Source organism: Ochotona princeps, chromosome 20 (genome assembly GCF_030435755.1).
Source record: "Ochotona princeps isolate mOchPri1 chromosome 20, mOchPri1.hap1, whole genome shotgun sequence".
Classification (NCBI taxonomy): Eukaryota; Metazoa; Chordata; class Mammalia; order Lagomorpha; family Ochotonidae; genus Ochotona; species Ochotona princeps.
The window spans coordinates 12981240-13002597 of record NC_080851.1 but is presented as its reverse complement, the minus strand read 5'-3'; the positions used below and the strand labels follow the sequence as shown (position 1 = coordinate 13002597).

Below are 21358 nucleotides of genomic sequence, written 5' to 3'. Positions count from 1 at the left end.
CAAGGACTTTAGCCACTAGGCTATCGTACTGGGCACTCCTTATTTTTTTAAAAAAGGATTTGTTTATTTATGTGAAAGGCAGAGTTAGAAAGAGGGACAGTTCTTCCGTTTACTGGTTTGAGTCTCAGATAATTGCGGTAGCCAGGGCTGGGCCAGGCTGAAGCCAGGTGCTGGGAGCACCACCAAGATCTCCCAGGTGGGTGGTAGGGGCTCAGGTACTTGTGCCATCTTGGCTGCTCTGCACTGGCAGGGAGCGGAGTTGGGGACTTGAATTTGTGCTCACCAGAGACGAAGGTTTCTCAGCGGTTTAATCTGGGTTCCACTGACTTTTCTTATTTTAAAGCTAGAAAACTAGCGGTCCTAGGACCAACAGAGCCACACAAGTTACGACACAATTCGGACTCCCTTTAAAGGCAGCCGGTTCACAATCAAGTTCAAACAGAAACAGATGGGCAAGAATATGCCTTTGATAATCCACGGGGAGGCATAACTGGAGACCTCAAAATCCAGGGTGAACGGGCCAGCTGCAGCCCCAGCCGGTAACCTCGCTAGGAACAAAGCAGGTGCGGGAAGGTGCCTGCTGGGAAGCCCAGCGGGCAGGGTGTCCCAGGAGCGCGGGAGGTCAGCAAGGGTCCACGCAGGACTCCCCCGTGCGAGCTCGCACCCGCACCCGCGCCCCGCCCCGGCCTGGCGTGCGTGCGCAGGCCCCGCCCTGCGCGCTGGTTGGCGCTCGCGGACATGATGAAACTTCGCGCACGCCTTTCGCGAGCCGAAGACGGTCCGACTCGCCCAGAAGGTTGTCACTCGGCCTGCACAGCTCGGTCGTGACCTTAGGAGCCAAGGTAAACCCGGGACAGGGATGCGCGGTGGCGCTGTCGGGATACCGCCGGACCCCGGGCGGGGCGGCGCCGCGCGATTGTTGCGCACCTGCGGGCCAGCGGCCAGGGAGAGCCTACGGTCCGGGTGCGCCGGGCGGTGGCGCGACTGCAGCAACCCCGAGGCTGGACAGGAGGTGCGCGCAGGCAGCCTGGGTCGGCCCCTAGGTGATGGCGTCGAAGTCTAGGACGATTTTCGCAGTCCGAGGGCTCTGCCACCGACTGGCTGCAGTGCGCACGTGGCCCTGGTGCAGGCCGGCCACTTTCCCCAGGGCCTGCAAGGAGAGTGACAGCTGTGGAGCTCAGACTGGAGTCTGCCTCTTCTTCCCTCCTCTACCGCTCCTCCTCTGCAGTCTGCGGGGCCCTGCGAGGAACCCGCCAGTCAGTCCAAGCAAGCATCTGTTCAGGGTGACCGGGTGGGCGACTAAGGCAGCCTGAATGCAGAGGAACCCTGCAGAGAGTCTTTTCCCTGGTGACTGGCTATTCTGTAGGGCTACTTTTGGATTAAGGTTTTGTACAGGGTTACAAAATGGGGGCGGTTTCTTCTGGCGGGTGGCCTCTTTGGTCTTTTGCCTGTCCACAGCCCTGATATCTTGACTGGTAATATTTTGGAAGCTCGGATAACTCCGTTTTCAAGGATCCGTGGTGTAGTTGTCAGAGTAATTCCAAATGAAATAGGACTTGCGCCTGTCCAGGGGTTGGCAGAGATTTTACCTGGGGTGTTTCTTGAGCTAACTGCTCTGGAATGGCGCTGTCCAGTTTGGTAGTGGCTAATGGAGCTCCTGCAAGCCTGGCTAGCCCTACTGAACTGGTGTTGTGAGAGTAGCATATACTGGATTTTGACAGTCATAGGAAAAGCAGTATTAACTCTCTTATGCAAACGCAATGTTTATACTGATTATGAGTTGAGACGATGCTATTTTGGGTATAAGGACTTAAACTATGTTTAAAATGACCTTTGTCTTTTTTTTTTTTTTGATGGGGCTGCACATAAGTTTGAAATTAGACACGTGGCTTCTATTTCTGTTTGAGGCACTGCTGTAGAAGTTAGGAAACATGGAAGGTGAGCGGAGCAGGCAGCGCTGGGGAAAGCACTGCAGGTGGGACCTTGGCTCCACAAAGACTGGTTCGAGGGAAAAGAAAAGGTTTGGGTTTTAAGCTGCTGCGTCCTCCCTGGAGAAACTAATGTACTTCGCAAACGTGTTTGCCGTTTCCCACACTCAGTCCAGCGGTCAGTGTGGGCCTCTAGCAGACTTAGTAGCGCTGCTCACCGAATGACATTCAGATGGGTCTGGTTGATGATTGCTGAGGATCTGCGTGGCTTTCAAATCACTTTCCCAGTTCATTATAAGAATCATGTAATATATTTCTTAAAGATTTATTTATTTTTATTGCAAAGTCACACACACACACACACACACACACACATATATGTATATATATAGAGAGAGAGAGAGGAGAGAGAGAGGAGGAGAGACAGAAACATCTTCCGTTTGATAATTCACTCCCCAAGTGACTGCAATGGCTAGTGCTGCCCTGATCTGAAGCCAGGAGCCAGGAGCTCTTCCAGGTCTCCCACGCGGGTGCAGGGTCCCAAGGCTTTGGGTCCTTCTTGACTGCTTTCCTAGGCTACTAGCCGTGAGCTAGATCGGAAGTAGAGCAGCCAGGACTCAAATTAGCACCCATACGGGATGTTGGCGCTCTAGGTGGAGACATTTTAGACTTGGAATAGGTCAAAGAGAGATTACTCCTGAATGGAACTTCATGTATCTGCAGTTTTCAGTCTAAGTCACCCTTCATTATGGGTTGTTGAGCAGGTGCGTGGCAGAGAGGGCCCAGGATGTGTGACGCTTGGTTTTCAAGACACTTGAAATGATGTTGTCTCCCATAACCTCAGTTTTGTTGCTGGGAATGGCCAGCCAGAGCTGTGGTGCATTTAGGTACCAAAAATGAAATAAATAACATCCAAGGATTCCTGTCATTTTAGAGTATCCTCCAATTATTTGGAGTCCCGGCTCCTGGCTCCAGCCTGACCCAGCCCCGTAGAGATAGGAGGAAAACCTGAGGAACTGGTGGGAGTGGTGTCTTCCAGGCATCATCTCAGGAGAGGAGGAGCAGCAGGACTCCTGGGAGGGCAGAAAATAAAGGAGGAAAAGGGAAGCTGCCGCGTCCTGGGCAGCCAGGTCTGGCACTTTGCTCAGGACAGAATGGACGTCATAAATGTGTGACAGGCGGCTTCCTCCTCCCATCCGGATAAGCTGACATCTCAGGCGCCGTTCCCCTGACAGGAACTCGGCGGGGATGGGGGGCTGCGCTAGGCTGTGTCTCCTTGCTTTTGTTGATTTGTCTCTGTTCTCGCTGCAGGAGACTTGGGAAGGGAGGGGGAGAAGCTAGGGAGAACTTGCTTCCAGAAGGATAAGCAATGGGAAGAAGCAAGATTTTATATTTTAAATGCTAACGTCACCAGGGCCCAGAGACCCTAACTGCCTCTTAGCCCATCTGACTCCTCACATTATTATTATTATTATTATTATTATTATTATTATTAAAATGTTTATTCAGTTGTTTGAAAGGCAAAGTAGCAGAGAGGAGAGAGAGAGAGAAATGGCTGGGGCTGCCCAGTTTAAAGTCTGGGTCCCTCATGGGGATCAGTAACCCAAACACTTGGGCCATCCTCCTTTTCCCTGGCACATTAGCAGGGAGCTGGCTCAGAGGCACAGCAGTTGAGAGTAGACCCTGTGTCCATATGGGATGTGGGCACTTCAGGCAGTAGCTTAACTTGCTGGACCGCTAAGCTGCATCTTGACGCTGCCCCAGATGCCCACTCCAGGACATTTTGATGGGGAACATTTTGTGTGTGCTATTGGCATGTTTTGTTTGTTCCAAGGCCAGGATATCTAGTATTTCATTATATTACTTTGTTTTTCTCTTTAGGCTTTCCTTCGGCACATTTGAACAGATCATTTAGAGGTAAGCTGAACCTTGTGAAGTGCTTGTATGAGCTGTGTGTTTTGGTATTAATGCTTCAGCAGTGTGACCTTCTGGTCTACCACTCTGTTCTTACAGTTGGTCCAAGAGATGGCGGTAAATCCTCAAAGACATCCAATGGGACTCTAGGGGGCTGTGGGGTCCTTGAAGGCTTTTGAGATTCTGGGGTGGGAAAGTTGTACATGGAGGCATCTGCATGTGGCCTTGTGACTGGAGAGCAAACTCCACCTGCTGAGAGAGTGCAGCTTGCCCGCCCCCCGGGGGAGGGCGTAGGCGCTGGTGGGTGCCAAGCTGCTGTGTGCCTGCTTGGATGTGAAGGTCATTCATCAATCATGGTATTTCTAAGTCAATTAAGTCACTGTCTACTCGTGTCCACCTGCTGGCTTAATGGAAACCTGCTGTTGATAAGATGGTTTCTATCTTGGTGTTGGAAGTGTTACTCAACTTTCTGGCATCAGGACTTAAGGCACACTTGGACTGGGTATTGAGCATTTGTTCTGTTTTTGTCTCTGTAGAGAGCCTGTAGCTCCGGGCGCCATGTGTGGTATCTGGGCCCTCTTTGGCAGCGATGACTGCCTGTCTGTTCAGTGTCTGAGTGCTATGAAGATTGCACACAGGGGTCCAGATGCATTTCGTTTTGAGAACGTCAATGGATACACCAACTGCTGCTTTGGATTTCATCGGTTGGCAGTGGTTGACCAGCTGTTTGGGATGCAGCCAATTCGAGTGAAGAAATTCCCATATTTGTGGCTTTGTTACAACGGTGAAATCTATAACCATAAGACGGTAAGCAGGGCCAAACCAGAGAGCGTGTGGATGATACCTCAGAGCCGGTTGGTTACTGTAGTATTTACTACACATGTCGTATGACGCTGGCTGCTTTCAAAGCCTTTTCATGTTCATGATCTCATTTGTTTCAGCTGTGCAGATAGACAAGGCACTGATACATCAAGGCATAAACTAAAGTGTCTGGATCTGTCTTTTATATGTACACACAAAACAGCAGTGATTAAAAATCAAGCCACAGTGTGAGTCTTTGATTCTTGGGCTATGCTCTTCTGTTAGGAATGTTAATGTCAATCCAGGCCTGTGTGCTGGGCTTCCTGCTTCCTGGCAGATGTAGTTTGTCAGTGGAGCCGAGTCTGTTAGAGAACAGAATGAAACTTGCTTCTCTCCTAGATGTTTTGAAAGAATGAATGGGGAGGGTCCAGCTTGAGGAGGGGTCCTCAATGCAGGCCTCTCCAAGGAATGACCCGTGAATCGAGATGCAGTAGACAAGGGCCGGCTGGCGAGATGGGGAAGAGCAGTTCCTGCAGAAGGAAGAACATGGGTAGAAGCAGGTGGGAGGCAGCCCCGGGTTTGCAGTGAGTCAGTGGGCAGCTGGGCAGGCTGCGGCCGGGCTGGTAGGCAGGACTGCTAAGCAGGTCCTGGTAGCTGTGGTCGTCAATGAGAGAACCACCCGAGAGTGTGGCAGTTGAAGGTTTTAAGGTATATACGGAGATAATCCCATTTGTAGCTCTTGTGTAATGTTGCTTCTGGGATACTATTGCAAATACATACCTCGCTTTCTCAGAGCCGGGGCAGAAAGGTGGCTGGATGTGATGGAGTGCAAAGAGTAAGGCGTTCAGCAGCATTAAAATTGCAGCAGCTTTCTCATCTGGAGAAAAACTTACTGTTACTTGTGAGTGGGTAGGTAATGGAAATTCCAACCTGAGGAAATTGTATTTAATGAGAGCCCCCCAATCTGGGATAATCTGGCTAATGTTTCATGAAAAAAAAAAATTTCTTAAAGCCTAGAGTTGGCAGTTTCTGTTTTGTTTGCTCAGGACTCTGCAACTTCTAGTTTGGAGAAACTTTGCGATGCACGAAGAACGGAGCAGTGATGGCTGGTCTGAACACGCCTCAGTGTTGCGCTGTGTCTGCTGTTTGCTTCTGCACACCCACTTTGGGTCTTGGGCTGGTTCCTTGTTACAGCATGTTGCAGTATTATGGTGTCTTTTTCCTCAAATATGTAGGCATTTATTGTCAGGGAATAAATACCTTTTCTTGACCTAAACAATACTTTTATGAAACCCGAGAGCCTATAATACCTTTCAGTGTTTAGTTCAGCTTCAGATTTTCCCAAGTGTCCCAATAATTTTTATTGGAAAGTGTAACAGAGAGTGCACATGAGAGAAATCTTTCATCTGGTGGGTCAATTCCCAGATGGCTGCAGCAGCTAAGCCTGGACCAGGTGGAAGCAAGGATCCAGGCACTCTATCCGAGTCTCCCAAGTGGATGGCAGGGATGCAAACACGTAAGCCGGGAGCTCCATCGCAAGTGAAGTAGCTGGGACTTAAAACTCCGATGTGAGATACTGCAGCTATTGTTTTTTTCGTTGTTGTTGTTTGTTCGTTTGTTTTTACTGGATTTGAGTATTAGCTTTTCATGCATTGGGAGGCCAAATTCCGATCTAACTCCCTGGTAAAGACCTTGGAAGGCAAAGGAACTTGGCCCTGCCACCCATGCGGGAGGCCTGGATGGAGTTCCTGACTCCTGGTTTCAGCCTGGGGCCACCCTTCAGCTTGACTCCATGCTTGAATGATCTTTGTCTCCCCCTCCTTTTCTCTCTAACTCTGCCTCTCAGATAAATGAAATGAGCCTAAAGCAGAGTTAACAATGAGGTTGCCTTGTGCCCTACTGTCTTTTGAGACTTCTTCCTGTGTGTCTGCCCTGTGTTTTTAGTCACCCTGTTGAGAGTTTTATGTCCGAGCAGTAGCTTTTCCTGCTGCTTGCTTCTGGGAACCCTCTAGGTAGCAGGCTTCTCCTTTAGGAAGTCTTTGTAGTTATTCAGTTGGGTCCCTTTACCATCATTTCATTGAGTGGTTGGAGAGGCTGTGGTGGAAGAATGGATTTTTCTGCCACTGGGAGGTGGGGGGACAGACTCACCTGCTTCCTAGGTCAGAGTTCGTGTGAGAATGCCAGGTTGTGGTATGCTAATCTAGGCTGGCTTTTCCGCCTCAATTGAGATGGAAAATGCCTTTTATTATGGGAATCACAGTTTTGCTTCTATTCATTTCCTTAATAATTTGTTACAAAAGTGAATTATTTTAAAGTATTTCCACTCCAGGTTAGCCAAGCTTGCTGTGTTTTGTCCCTTTTCTTCCTGCAACCTCCCTGAATACTCTGAGTATGCTCAGTGGAAGGCTTCAGGCAGATTCAGAGTGTCCCGAGGCATAGGAGGGGGCTTCAACTGGCTCCTGGAAAAAGGAATTGAAAGAGAGGTTTGCTACCAAAAAAGTCACAACCCATGCATTAAAAAAAAAGTTTACTTATTTATTTACTGGAAAAGCAGAGATAGGGAGAGACTGATACTGCAGTTCCATTAGTTCCTTCACTCCCTCTCTGGCCACAGCAGTCTGTCCGGCTGGGCTGAAGCCAGGAACCAGGAACTCACTCCATCCTGGTCTCACACTTGGGTGTCCTCCAAGGAGTCCTTCTCCTGAGTAAGTTACCTGCAGATTTAGGTCAAAGACAGGTGATTCGGGCAGGGTGGTAGGGGAGATATAGGGAGTTGTTCCTTGCTAGTGTCATCCAGTGCTTTAGGAATATTTGTCCTGCAGGTGCAACAGTCTAGAAGTATCAGCCTGTTTCCCAGCTGCACCTGCCAATGACAGGAACCACTCCCGCCTTTGGTGTGGCAGAGCCAGGAGGGTTAACTACGTGGATGCAGCCAAAGTCAATTTCTGAACAAGTCTACCAATGCATAAAGACAAATTGGTCATAGAGCTTCCCAAACCCGAGCCGGCCCATCCAATGTGCAGCAGGGCGGCCACTGGCACTGGGTGGCAGAAGGAAGCAGGTGTCTTGCAAAGTGCAGAGCCAGGAGCCGGCAGTGGTGGCTTGATTGCCCAACTCCTTGATGGGTAAAGGTTTTTACAGTTGGAGGTTGGGGCGAGATGTGCACATTGGGCTCATGTGCAGGTCTCTGGCTTGTACCCGGCTCTGCTTCGATCGTAGGATCACGTTTTGGAAATTATGAAGATGGCAAAGTGGGCTTGCTCAGGTGGCAATTACTTCTTTTTCAGGGCCTGGGATTTCTGGAAAAAGCCCTCAAGATGGGACTTACTCCCGAGGTGTTCTTTGTGGGGGAGGTGGGCCAGTGAGCTCGTGGGTCTGTGACCCAGGACCCCGCCTGGCTGGCTGTAGCACTGCCTCCATTCTAGGAGCTGACTTGAGATACAGTGGAGCAGAACAGAGCACGGTGAGGGAGGGAGTCTGGGAGACAGCGGGCAAACTAGTGCCTGACGGAATCTAGCATCTACATTGAAGGCTCTGACCGCTTAGCTGCCTGCTTCCAAATTCAGAAATCGTGAAACCAGTTAGGCCGTGAAGCCTATTTATGTACCAGCCCTATTCCTATGGGCTTATGGTTTCATATTTAAAAGCATGTTGGAAATGTTTAAACTCCTGCAGGATTCTCACCAGGTTTCACAATAGCTTCTCCATTGCCAATTGAGAACATGAGTACAGATACCAAGGGGGCCATGCGAGGCCTCTGCCCCTCACAGTTGGCAGAGGTGTGTGGGAGAGTGTGGGTGCACCGTGATTGCCCTGCCCTGCTGTGATGGCGGGCACAGCCTCAGTGCCGCTGCAGGGATGGAAGTAGTGAATGTGCCAGCCTTCCCCTTGGCCAGCACGTGCTTTGGGCCATGTGTGTCATTGTGCTGGAACACTGTTTTTACGGAACACAGCCGAGTTGTCCTCCACTTTGTATTTTCATAGGTAGGAGTTAGAGGCTGAACTGGCAGAGCCTCAGCTTAGGTTTTGTTCTCAAATTAAAAGTTTACAGCTGTGGAAAACACATTGTGAGGGTCCTGGCAACCAGCCAACCTATTAGCATCCATGTGAATATATGTTTTACCTGCATAGTATATACAGTGAGTATGCATTTGCGCCCTCCAGGTGTTATTCTGGTATGTTACTATATATTCTGCTTTTCAGGATGCAGCTAAAAACTTCAGGGTTCAGTTTGGTGTTGTAAACATGTTGCAGAATTGTGAGTTGATTCTTCGGAATCGGAGGACTCTTGGAGCACAGGCGTAACCGAAGTTTCTTTGGCATAAAGCATTGTGAACGCGTGCACAAGGATCCTAATGCTGTGTTTTGCTGTTGCTCCCTGAAGATGCAGCATCACTTTGAATTTGAATACCAAACCAAAGTGGATGGTGAGATCATCCTACACCTTTACGACAAAGGAGGCATTGAGCAGACCATCTGCATGCTGGACGGAGTGTTTGCGTTCATCTTACTGGACACTGCCAACAAGAAGGTGTTCCTGGGTAGAGATACTTACGGAGTCAGACCGCTGTTTAAAGCCATGACCGAAGATGGATTTTTGGCTGTGTGTTCAGAAGCTAAAGGTACTCATGGGATTTTTCTGTTGATTTTCCTTACCGTCATACCCGTGGGTTTTTCCCAGATTGTATCTGAAGATCCCCTGACTGAATGGATCATGGATCCTCTGAGCATGTGTTTGAAAATACGAAGGTGTTGGATTGTCGCTTTCACTGCCGAAACTCGATCCTTGAGGGTTGGATGATGAATGCCTAGTAGGTGCCCCTCTTTTTCTGTGTTGCTCGTAGCCTTGCATCTGCTGCGATCCTGCATCTGTTTGCAGTTTACCCATGTCGCTGTGCAATTCTGCATTTGCTGTACTGCAGTACTGCGATGTAGGTAGAGCCCACATTGTGAAAACAGGGTTATTGATCTGCAATTCACACACCAAGTATTTTACCCACCTAACATGTTTAGCTTACTGGATAGCCATGGATAGTCGAAAGCCCAGTCATTTTGGCCTTTTTTTTTAACCACTTCACAAAGAACTATTATGCCCCTTAGCTGTCATGCCCACCCTCCACCGTTTATCATATGTTTACCCCCTAGCCCCGTCTCAGCCTCTGGCAGCTTCCAGGTTACCTTCTTCTCCGTCTATGGTTTCTTGCGCTGCAGAACTCATATAAAACAAATCATATCATTGCAAGGGATTTTGTGGTTGGATTCTCTCCCATGGCATAACATTTTCAAGGTTTGTCCATGTCATAAAATATTTTAGCTCTTTTTATAAAAAAATACTTTTTTTATTTTTTTGAGAGTGAGAGGGAGAAGGAGTGTGTGTTCCTGTCTGCTGGTTTATTCCCCATGTGCCTGAGACAGCTGTGTCTGGGCCGGCTGAAAGCCAGGGGCTGGAAACGCCACCCAGGTCTCCCACACTCCCACCTGGGTGGCAGGGACCTGTTTATAAGAACCAACACCTGCTTTTTTCTAGGGTGCTCTTGTTAGCAGGAAGCTGGAGTTGGGAGGAGATCTGGGACTCAAACCTAGGTCCTGTGGGCTGGATTCCAAGCCATATCTCACCAGCTAGGCCAAACACCTGCCTCTGTACTTATTTTAAGGCCAAATACTATTCCTTTGCCTAGGAATGCCACATTTTGTTTATCTGCCAATTGATGGGGTTTTGTGCTCTTCCTCTGTTCTGGTTACTATGAATACTGCTGCTGTCATGCAGTCGTACAGGCTTGGATGCATACCTACAAGTGGGACTGCTGGGTTCTACCTAGGTTAGTTGTTGAGGAACTGCCATACTGTTGGCCAGGCTGGCTGCCTCGTTCTGTCTTCCCAGCAGCAGTACCTGAAGGGCTCTCCAGCCGTTGTAGTGTGTGTGAAGCACTCTTACATGCTTGGCCTTGCCCGGGTTACAGTAATGTCCGGCATCTTTGAGTCTTGGCCATTTTATTTCTTCTTTGTAGGAATGTCCTAATTAAAACAAAAAGTTAATGGAATGATTTTTAGATTAGTTTCAGGTTTCAGAAAAGTTGAGCAAAAGTACAGAGAGCTTCCATGGGCTCCAGGCCATTCAGCCAGTTTCCCTTGCCTTGAATGCTTGCCTTGCTGTACTATGTTGCTTAGAATTCATGAATGGACACTAACTATTGACCGAAGTCAATGGTTTTAGGAGTTTCACAAAATGCAAGTCTTTATGGTATTGTACAGGATAGTTTATTGTCCTAAAAGTCTCTTGGGATCCACCTGCTCATTTTTCCCCTCTTCCTCACCCTGAATCCTGGATGATACTGATCTGTTTAGAGCCACCATGGTGTCCCTTTTCCTGGTATGTCATATACTTGGAATCCTTTTTAGAGTGACTTCTTTCACTTAGGAAAGTACACTTAAAATTGCTCTGTGTCTTTTTGTGCCTTAATAACTTTTAAAAAATTAAATTGCTAAATAACAGTCACTGCATAGCTGTGCCCTAGTTTGCTTACCCATTTTTTTTAATTATTCATCTTAGAGCTGATCTTTTTACAGTTTACTCATACTGAATATTCTAGACACAAATTTCAGCACAATGTTCAGCGAGGTTGCAGGACAGAAGCTCGAAAAGCTACAAAAGCAACTTGCTACCCAGTACCAGGGAACAATCAGAAAAGAAATTTATTTACACTAGAAATTGAAAAGGATAAAATATTTGGGAAGAAATTTAACAAAACAAGCACCAAAGTTGTACTACTACGGAAACCATAAGGCCTGATTGAAAGGAGGGAAAGAAGATCTGAATCAATGGGGAAATGGGACATGGCCCAGTAGCCACATTTTCAAGCGTTCTCCTGTTCCCCCAGCGCTGTTAGGGTGGCCTGGGAAGAGGCTGGTCCTTGCACTGCGTCTCCTCCTCAGCTGATAGGGAGATAGTCTTCAACCCAACTTACTCTGGGGTTTCGTGTTCTCTCCCTCCTCAGCCTGCCCTCTTGCAGACCGGATGGGCCTGGGACCTGTGGGTCTGCCTTTCTCAGCCCTTTGGGGTAGCCTGCCGAGTCCTCCTCTGGGCAGAGCACTCCCTGGCCAGCTCCTCCTTGGCTCCCTGAGCTCACTGGGAGGGCAGCAGAGGCCTTTGTCTGGACTTTGAATTTGATGCTCAGCTGGTAAATTGAGAGTATCCTGTGTGGACAGGCTGTGACTGTTTGCCAGAGGACCTTGGGGGTCTTGTGCATACCAGAGGTCATGATGATGGCCGTTTGGTCACTGCCTGTAAGAACTTGCTGATGAAATCTGAAGTGTCCAGCGTTACTCACAGTGTATGACCGCGCGGGGATACATGCTTGACTTGTCACGTCCGGCTTTAGCACCCCTGATAGCCGACGGGTTTGCTTGTTACAGGATTAGGACCCAGGCAGTTGTATTAAAATATCTCAGTGATGACCAAAAAGAACCACAAAGTTCAGGCTCAGGTTCATCCCTTTGCTTCATAAATAGCTTAGATATTTTTTATATACTTGCTTTTTTTTCATAGGGAATGCATTAAAAAATGTTTTTTAACATGTAGGAAAGGGGACAGAGAGCTCTCATCTGCCTTCACTCTCCAGGTGCCCACAAAGAGTGGAGCGGTACCAGACCAATGCCCAGAGCCAAGAACTCAGCCCCGTCCTCCCGTGAGGGTGGCAGCCATTCCTGCAGCCTCCCCAAGTCTGACTTCCAAGAAAGCTGGAGTGGGGAGCCAGGAGCGGTTTCTGAACCTGGGCACTCCCACATGGGACCAGGGCATCCCAGCTGTCATCTTCGTGGCTAGGCCCAGTGCCAGCCCCTAGATCCCTTCCTTGGAAAAGAAACTGAATACAGAAGATGTTGCTTTTGCTTTGAGTTGAAGTCCGCATAATTTGGTGCATGTTTCTGAGCCGCTGTTGTCTTACTAGTAAGTGGACGGCAGGCCTTTAGGTAAACGGAAATGGTTTCCCTCTTTTGCTTATGAAACTGACATGTGTTTGTATCAAAGAGAAATTAAATTGGCATTTACAGGGTGGCACGTATCTGAGAGAGTTTCGGTGGGTGCTGTGCAGAGCTGATTTCAATAAGGCTGTGCTTCAACCTGCCAGGGCTGGTTACGCTGAAGCACTCCACCACCCCCTTCTTGAAAGTGGAGCCCTTTCTTCCGGGCCACTACGAAGTTTTGGATTTGAAGCCGAATGGCAAAGTCGCCTCCGTGGAAATGGTCAAATACCATCACTGTAGGGATGAGCCCCTGCACGCCCTCTACGACACCGTGGAGAAGCTCTTCCCAGGTAACAAGCCCCCGCCCGCCTGCTCCCACCCCACTCCCCTTCTCTGCCTTCCGGAAGAGTGAAAGGACTGCAGGTTGAAGACCTGGCTCCCCCGTTTTCGGGGCGTTAGTGCGCCCCAGTTCCGAGGCTGCACAGGTGCCGTACGGTGGCCGTGGAGGGTGTGCACGCCGTCCTGGAAGCTGGTTCAGGCCAGGCTCCCATGGAGCTGTTCTGTTTATTTGCTGTGTTTATAGGCTTTGAGATAGAAACGGTGAAGAGCAACCTCCGGATCCTTTTTGACAACGCCGTGAGGAAGCGGCTGATGACCGACCGGAGGATCGGCTGCCTCTTATCAGGTGAGGGCGAGTAGAGGGCACTGCCAGCCTGGGAAGAAACGGTTAGCTGTCCCCGAAGTTTTCATGGTAGAATGTTTGCTATATGATTAATCTTTTATTATAAAATAAACTTTTTAAAAAAGATTTATTTATTTTTATTGGAAAGGCAGATATACAGAGAGGAGGAGAGACAGAGAAGAGGATCTTCCGTTTACTGGTTCACTCCCCAAGTGGCTGCAGTAGCTATACTGAGCCAATCCAGAACCAGAAGCCAGGAGCCTCCTCCAACTACCCCACGTGTGTGCAGAGTCCCAAGGCTTTGGCCCATCCTCCACTGCTTTCCCAGGCCACAAGCAGGGAGCTGGCTGGGAAATGGGGCAGCCGGTACACGATGTCCCATATAGGATCCTGGCGCTTGCAAGGCGACAACTTTAGCCATTAGGCTACCATGCTGGACCCATGAAAAAGTTTTTCACAAGCTGTATTTAGTATTCATGGTTATACTACAGCATATTTTGATGTATATATAATATAAAAAGGAGCTATGAGGTGCATATGAAATACACAAAATCTGTTCTTTATAGTTATAGTAATTTTTATTAAAGTGAGCGAATACACATTCTTTTGAATACTGTGTAGGTATTTTTTTTTAAGATTGATATTCTTTTTTTTATTTGAAAGTTAGGGAATGAGAGAGAGAGAGAGAGACCAATCTTCCACCATTCATTCACTCCCCAAGTGGCTGCAACAGCCTGGTCTGGGCCAGTCTGGAGCCTGGAGCCCGGAGACAGGACTGCTGTGGGGTCTGCCATGTGGGGGGGAGGTCCCAGCCACGAGTGCTGTCATCTGCTGCTTTCCCAGGCGCATTAGCAGGAAGCTGGCTGTGAAGTGTGGCGGCTGAGACTGGAATCAGGCACTGCACTATCGGGTGCAGGTGTCCTGAAAGCAGTGGCTACACTTGCTGCACTAGGAAGCCCCAAAATGGCAATACAGTTAGTGCTGCCGCAGGGTATTGTTGGCTGTCCGCCTTCTCAGTGTCGATTTCAGCTGGCGGTACCGGGGGCTCTTGAGCGTACATCGCTCCGGTGCCATCTCACGGACGTGGCCGTCTTGCCTGCAGGGGGCCTGGACTCCAGCCTCGTGGCCGCCACGCTGTTGAAGCAGCTGAAGGAGGCCAAGGTACAGTATGCGCTGCAGACTTTTGCCATCGGTATGGAGGACAGCCCCGATCTGCTGGCCGCGAGGAAGGTAGGATGCTGTCTCCCTGCCCTGGTGGCGGGAGAGCATGGTGATGTGGGGATCCAGGCAGCCTCAGGGGCATCTTTGGCACTGTGCCCAACACCTGTTGCCTTGTTTCACCTTCATAGGTACTTGTGGTAATGACACGGGTATGGTTATTTCTTCCTGCACTCAGGTAGCAAATCACATTGGAAGTGAACACCACGAAGTCCTCTTTAACTCGGAAGAGGGCATTCAGGCCCTGGATGAGGTCATATTTTCTTTGGAAACTTACGACATCACAACAGTTCGTGCTTCAGTAGGTAAGGAGTTTCATGATACAGAAAAGGGTTTCTTTTTAATTACCGAAGAGAGAACGCGCGCAAGTGAGTGAGTGCTGTAAGAGTTGGGGCTCATGGGACCTCAAGCTGGGAGCCAGGGAGAACCATCACTCACTGGGGTCAGGAGCCGGGGTTGGGAGTGGAGCCCAGGCTCTCCGCCGTGCAGTGGAGGCTTCTTGAGCCACTCAGCTACACACCCCAGTATGCCTGTCTTTTTAAGGGACTTGCTAGACTGAGCAAAAATATCCTAGGGATGACCAAGGTTCTGACCACGCAGATCCCAGTAAATAGACAAACAGTGGTCCATGTTGCTGCAGTTTTATAGGGTGTAATGGGATTAGAAAAAAAAAGTTGAAAGGCTCCTGAGGGAGGTTCAGTAAAGCTAAATGGAGAAGGAGTCCTTGTTTCGAGGCCTTCAGGGTAGACACCAGGCACCAGGCAGGCACCAGGCACCAGGCACCAGGAAGGCAGGGCTTCATACATGAGGTCTCCTCAACCACATGTGGAATGCGGGACACACGGGGTGGCAGCAGAAAAGAGAACAAAGTTAGAAATGACTGAATTCATTATTTCTGTATAGGCATACTCACATGCAGGGCATGGTTTATAGCTGAATTTCGAGGTGTGAATTTTAAGACTTCCAGCATTGTAGGATGGCCCCGGGTTGTCGTCCTGACAGTGTGGGCGCTGCCTTCGCTGCTTGGAAGCCCCTTTTGGGGTCATTGTTTTAGAAGCTACATCGATGACGCAGTTGAGGGTGGTTAGTTCCGGACACCATCTCATGTTGATGGTTATTTCTCTCATTGAAGGGATGTATTTAATTTCCAAGTACATTCGCAAGAACACAGACAGCGTGGTGATCTTCTCCGGGGAGGGATCGGATGAGCTGACACAGGGTTACATCTATTTTCACAAGGTAAGGCCTTTGGCTGGGTGTATCCTGTAGCCACAGTAAAGAAGGCGTGCACTGTTCGATCTTTTCTGTTGCTAGTCTGGGGTAAACATTAAGATCTCCGAGTATCCTGTGAGTTTAGATGAGGAAATCTGTTAGTGCCTGCTCTGTGTTTTCTTGGGGAAGAAAGAAGTTGCTTTAGTGTCAGATAATTGTTATTCTTTAGAACTAATTAAAAGGGGTTGGCGTTGTGTTAAGCCGCCATGTGTGATTCTAGGATCCCATAGCGGAGAGCCACGCTGAGTCCTGGCTGCTCCACTTCCAGTCCAGTTCCCTGCTGGTGTGCCAGGGAAGGCAGCAAACCTGGGTGAGCTCCTGGTTTCTGCCTGTCCCAGTGCTGGCTGTTGTAACCATTTGTGGGAGTGCAGCAGCAGGTGGAAGTTCTGTCTCTCCCACTCTGTCACTGTACCTTTCAAATAAGTGAATAAATATTTAAAAACTACTGAAGCAGAAGAAGTACTTTTGTGACATTCCTCCATCTTCTGTGGCATTGGGGGCTGTTGCAGAGTATTAAGAAGTATTAACTTCCTTTTTTAAGATTCACTTCCTTATTTGAAAGGCAGACGGACAGGGAGAGGCAGGGACCCTGGTGCGTGGGATCGCCACTGTCACGCCAGGTGCGTCAGTGTGGAAGTGACATCAGAGGCGGGCGAGCCTGGACTGGGAGCAGCGCTCTGAGCCGGGTGGGGGTGAGCCACGTGGTGGCCTGGCGCTCTGTTCTGTTCTGTGTCTGAGTTGTGTGTCCGTGACTTAGGCCCCTTCTGCCGAGAAGGCCGAGGAGGAGAGCGAGAGGCTGCTGCGGGAGCTGTACCTGTTTGACGTCCTCCGTGCGGATCGCACCACCGCCGCCCATGGGTAACTTGGGACTTTAGGATGCACTGTCAAAGAGAAGAGGACAGAAAGAAACTAGGAAACCAAAAGACCCAATAGCTGATTTTTTTTAATTTAGTTGGTTAAATGCTGCAAGTTGTGACTTGTACAGAGAGGGTGATGCTTGTCTCTTCGCACAGTGCCAGAGGGAAGCCCGGCTGCTGTGGCTCCTGTTATACGCGGTGTACATCTGCGTGCTGTGTGTGCTTTTAAAAATGATTACTTAGTAGAAAGGTAGACAGAAGGAAAGACATCAGCCTCCCATCAGCTGGTTCACTCCATCACAGGTGCCTTTGATGGCCCGGGAGAGGCTGGGCTGAAGCCAGGACCTGGGGACTCAGGCCAGGTGTCTAACGTGGATGGTGCCACCAAACTTCTTGAGCCATGCATGGCCTGCTGCCCCAGGGGTCTGTATTAGCAGGAAACTGGAATCGGGTCGAGTGAGGACTCGCACGTGAGCACAGGGATGTGGGGTGTGGGTGTCCGACTGACATCTTCCCTGTGAGGCTGAGCACCTGCCTCAAGCGTTGCCTCAAAGACCGGGGCAGCCTTTGCCAAGTCTGTTCCAGAAAAGCAAAGGTTGTAAAATCCACGTAGCCCACCCTGAGCACTCACTGTGCCTGCATGATACCAGGGATGGCAAGCAGAGGCCGGAAGCAAGGTCCAGCTTGGCTAGAAAGCCTAGGGGCCTTTGGGTTTCAGATTTTCACTTTCATGAATAGAAAAAATGAAGATTCTTCTTATTCATGATTAACAACTGACATTAAATGCCTTAGTTGCCTCTGTGGAATCACACTTGGAGATAATTAAATATGGGGTTGAGGAATGAACTCATTTGTCACTTTTATTCTGTTGGGCTTTCATGAGAACACGAGGGTTCAGGGGACAAACGATGTGGAACGTGGCTTGTATAAATTGTCCATCACTTAGTAATAGAATTGTTAATAGGAGAAGAGGCGGGTTCTTCTAGAATAAACCTTTCTAATTTGAAGGGTCTAGGCAAGGTGATTTTTTTAAAAAAAGATTTATTTATTTATTAATTTATTTGGAATTTAGAGTTACAGAGATGGGGATAGACGGAGGTGGGGAGGGCAGAGAGAGATCTTCCCTCAACTGGTTCACCCCCGAATGGCTACAATATCCAGGTGTGATTTGACCTGAAGCCAGGAGCCCAGAACTTTATCTGAGTCTCCCACACGGGTGCAGGGGCCCAAGCACCTGAGCCATCTTCAGCTGCTTTCCCAGGTGCATTAGCAGGGAGCTGGTTGGGAAGCAGAAGAGCCAATGCTGCAGGCAGTAGCTTAACCCACTGCACAGTAGCACCAGCCTCAGGGTCAAACATGCATTTAAGTGTTCATGGAAAGGAAAGCAGACCTAACAGCTTTAAGTTGTCAGTCTCACTTCCTGGACGAGGCAGTGCGCATCACCTTCATGAAGATGCTTTGTACTTATCCGCTAGTGTAGAGTGCATTTTCCAGGGCTTTGTAATCTTATGCGTAACTAGATTCTGGTTGACTGACCCTGGCGAGGGGTGTTGCCTGCCCGCTGTGATGTGGGTTTTTTCCCCTCTGTCCTTCCAGCCTGGAGCTGAGAGTTCCATTCCTGGATCATCGGTTCTGCTCCTATTACTTGTCTCTGCCCGCAGAGATGAGAGTGCCAAAGGTAAGCAGGGCAGCGTGGGAGAGCCGCGGCCGCCCGCCGCGCCACCGCCGTCACTCTGATGGGCCTGTGTTCTGTGCCAGAACGGGATAGAAAAACACCTCCTGCGAGAGACATTCGAGGACTCCAACCTGATCCCCAAAGAGATTCTCTGGAGACCGAAGGAAGCCTTCAGTGATGGGATAGCCTCAGTGAAGAATTCCTGGTTTAAGATTTTGCAGGAATATGTCGAACATCAGGTAAAAGAGCCTTTTTGCAGTAGGAGAAGTTGGATGTACGGCTTGAATCGCGATTCCTTTCGCCTTCAGTTTGAGCATTTCATGTATACAGGATTGGCTTATGGGTCCTAAAATCCTTTGTAAAAACTGTAAAAAAGTTAGGGAGTCTGAAACATACAGAATAGTATCTTAGACTCAAAGGAGCAAAGGGGCTGAATGAATCGTGGTCCCTGGCCTTCATTTGACACATGCGACATTTGCTGGGTGTGAGATAACATTCGGCCCAGCCGACTCTAGCGCTCTGAGCCACTAAGAATTAGGAATGTACAAGGTGAAGCTCCTTACAGCTCTCCACGCCTCCATGGCCTCTGACTGTTCTAATAATGTCTAAGAGATTTGTGATGCAAAGAGCTGCTTGCGTAGTTTCTGCACCTGCCTGCTCTTCACTTTTTGGTTCCACTAAGGCAGAAGAAGCACATGAGAGTCCCCGGGCCGTTGGAGAGCTGTTTGGCTCTGATGCTGTTTGTCCTGCAGGTTGATGACGCGATGATGGCAGCGGCAGCCCAGAAGTTCCCCTTCAATACCCCGAAAACCAAGGAGGCCTATTACTACCGACAGATCTTCGAGCGCCACTACCCAGGCCGGGCCGACTGGCTGACCCATTACTGGATGCCCAAGTGGATCAGTGCCACTGACCCTTCTGCCCGCACGCTCACCCATTACAAGTCAGCCGCCAAAGCCTAGGGACTCCCCCTGCTGCCCAGCGAGAGGAAATGTGACCTGTAGTGTGTGTGTCAGTGCGGGGCTGGGGACCCAACTGGGAGAGACAAGGGCTGACCACGCAGACTTACTTGAGTGTGAAGAAAATAAACATCTTACATCTAAGATGCAGGTTTGGTTATGTCTCTTCATTCAGAGCTTTTGTTGGGGGTCAGTGAGGCCATGGGTGAGTCGGCTCACCGTGTCTGGTCTGAGGCTGGCGTGTGGCCCGGTGGGTTAAGCCATTCCTTTGGAGGGCCACTTACATAGGAGCACTGCTGGTTCGAGTCCTGACTTCACTTCTAGTTCAACTCCCTGCTGATGTACCAGCGGAGGGACAGAAAGGTGGCCGGAGGGCTTGGGTCTCTCTGCCACCCTGTGGAAGACCTAGCTGGAGTTCCTGGCTCGTGGCTTCTGTTGCAGCCAGCCATTTGGGGGAGCTATCCAGCAGACGCGAAGATCTCTGTCTCTCTCAAAGTAGATCTTTTTTTTTTTTTTTTTTTTTTATTATTTAACTTCATTAATTACATTGTATTATGTGACACAGTTACATAGATACTTGGGTTCTCCCACCCCTCCCCAAACCCTCCCACCATGGTGGATTCCTCCACCTTGTTGCATAACCACAGCTCAAGTTCAGTTGAGATTCCCCCATTGCAAGCATACACCAAACATAGAGTCCAGCATCTTATTGTCCAGTCAAGTTCAACGTCTTCTTAGGTATACCCTCTCTGGTCTGAAGACAGAGCTAGCAGAGTATTATCCCAGTCAATTGAAAGCTCCATCATACCATCAGCAAAAATTTACATCATTATGGAATTAAATGACATAGTAATGAGTAACCAACATGTTGAAAGTAAATGCGAGTTCCCAGCCACCTTCTGTGACCACCTCACCTATACTTCAATTTAGTTTATACACAACATATAACATTCAAAACATAACATGTTATACATAACATCATATCATCTTAAGTTAAGGCAAACATGTGGTATTTAACCTTTTTTGATTGGCTCATTTCCCTTAGCATTATGGTTTCCAGTTTGGCCCATTTGGCCACAAAGAACTGCATTTTGTTTTTTTTAATAGCTGACTAGTATTCCATGGAGTAGATGAACCATAGCTTTCTTATCCAATCCTCTGTTGATGGGCATTTTGGTTGCTTCCATGTTTTTGCAATTACTGATTGTGCTGCTATGAGCATAGGAGTGCATGTTGGTTTCTCATAAAACAATTGTTCTGGATATATTCCTAGGAGTGCTATTGCTGGATCATATGGTATGTTGAATTTGAGTTGTTTGAATATTCTCCATACTGATTTCCATAGAGGCTGTACCAGCCTGCAGCCCCACCAGCAGTGGAGTAGGGATCCCTTTTCCCCACAACCTCGCCAACAAGTGTTGTTGGTGCTTTTATTCATGTGGGCCAGTCTTACTGGCGTTAGGTGGTACCTCATTGATGTTTTAATTTGGATTTCCCTTATTGCCAGGGAACTTGAGCATTTTTTCATATGTTTATTTGCCATTTGGGTTTGTTCCTTTGTGAAGTGTTTGCCCATTTCCCGTGCCATTTCTCTCAAAGTAGATCTTAAAGCAAAAGATAGCTGTGTCTGTCACTCATGTTTCCCTTCCCGTCCCTGCTGCCCATCGCCCCCAGCACCTCCATTCTGGCTTCATTCCCACCAGGGGGCTGGGGTCTTCCGCTCACCCATTACTCCCAACAGAACTCATGCGTGCCTATTTTCTAATTGACTTTTTGATTTTTTTGGTTGAACCAGTATCTCTGAAGACTTACCGAGGACAAGGGCCGAATGCCAATTAATCATTCAATATATTTAAATTCTGCTAGTCATCATGTAATTAGAAATCAAGCATAGTAAATAGTGGCAGTTGTCAAACATGAAAACTGGAGAAACCTGGAAGTTGTTTGCTGAGTGGAAGCATTCCTAATTCCACAGAAACGAGAAACAGCTGTTGGTGGTAGCGATTGCATTCCAGCGCGTTTGAATTACAGCTCAAACTCCTGAAAGGCAAGACGACTGTTGGAGAAAAAGGCCTCAAATCGTCCACTGG

General features: G+C 48.8%; 1 protein-coding gene across 1 annotated transcript; it reads left to right on the top strand.

Moving 5' to 3' along the window:
• Positions 1 to 713: 713 nt before the first annotated feature.
• On the top strand, positions 714 to 19418 carry ASNS (asparagine synthetase (glutamine-hydrolyzing)). The gene is made up of 13 exons (XM_058678211.1): positions 714 to 842; positions 3810 to 3845; positions 4379 to 4649; positions 9028 to 9265; positions 12770 to 12955; positions 13189 to 13290; positions 14390 to 14517; positions 14684 to 14810; positions 15638 to 15744; positions 16535 to 16635; positions 18231 to 18312; positions 18393 to 18548; positions 19062 to 19418. Exons 3-13 carry the CDS (start codon positions 4401 to 4403, stop codon positions 19269 to 19271), a joined length of 1686 nt encoding a protein of 561 aa, XP_058534194.1. The 5' UTR covers positions 714 to 842; positions 3810 to 3845; positions 4379 to 4400; the 3' UTR covers positions 19272 to 19418.
• Positions 19419 to 21358: the final 1940 nt, after the last annotated feature.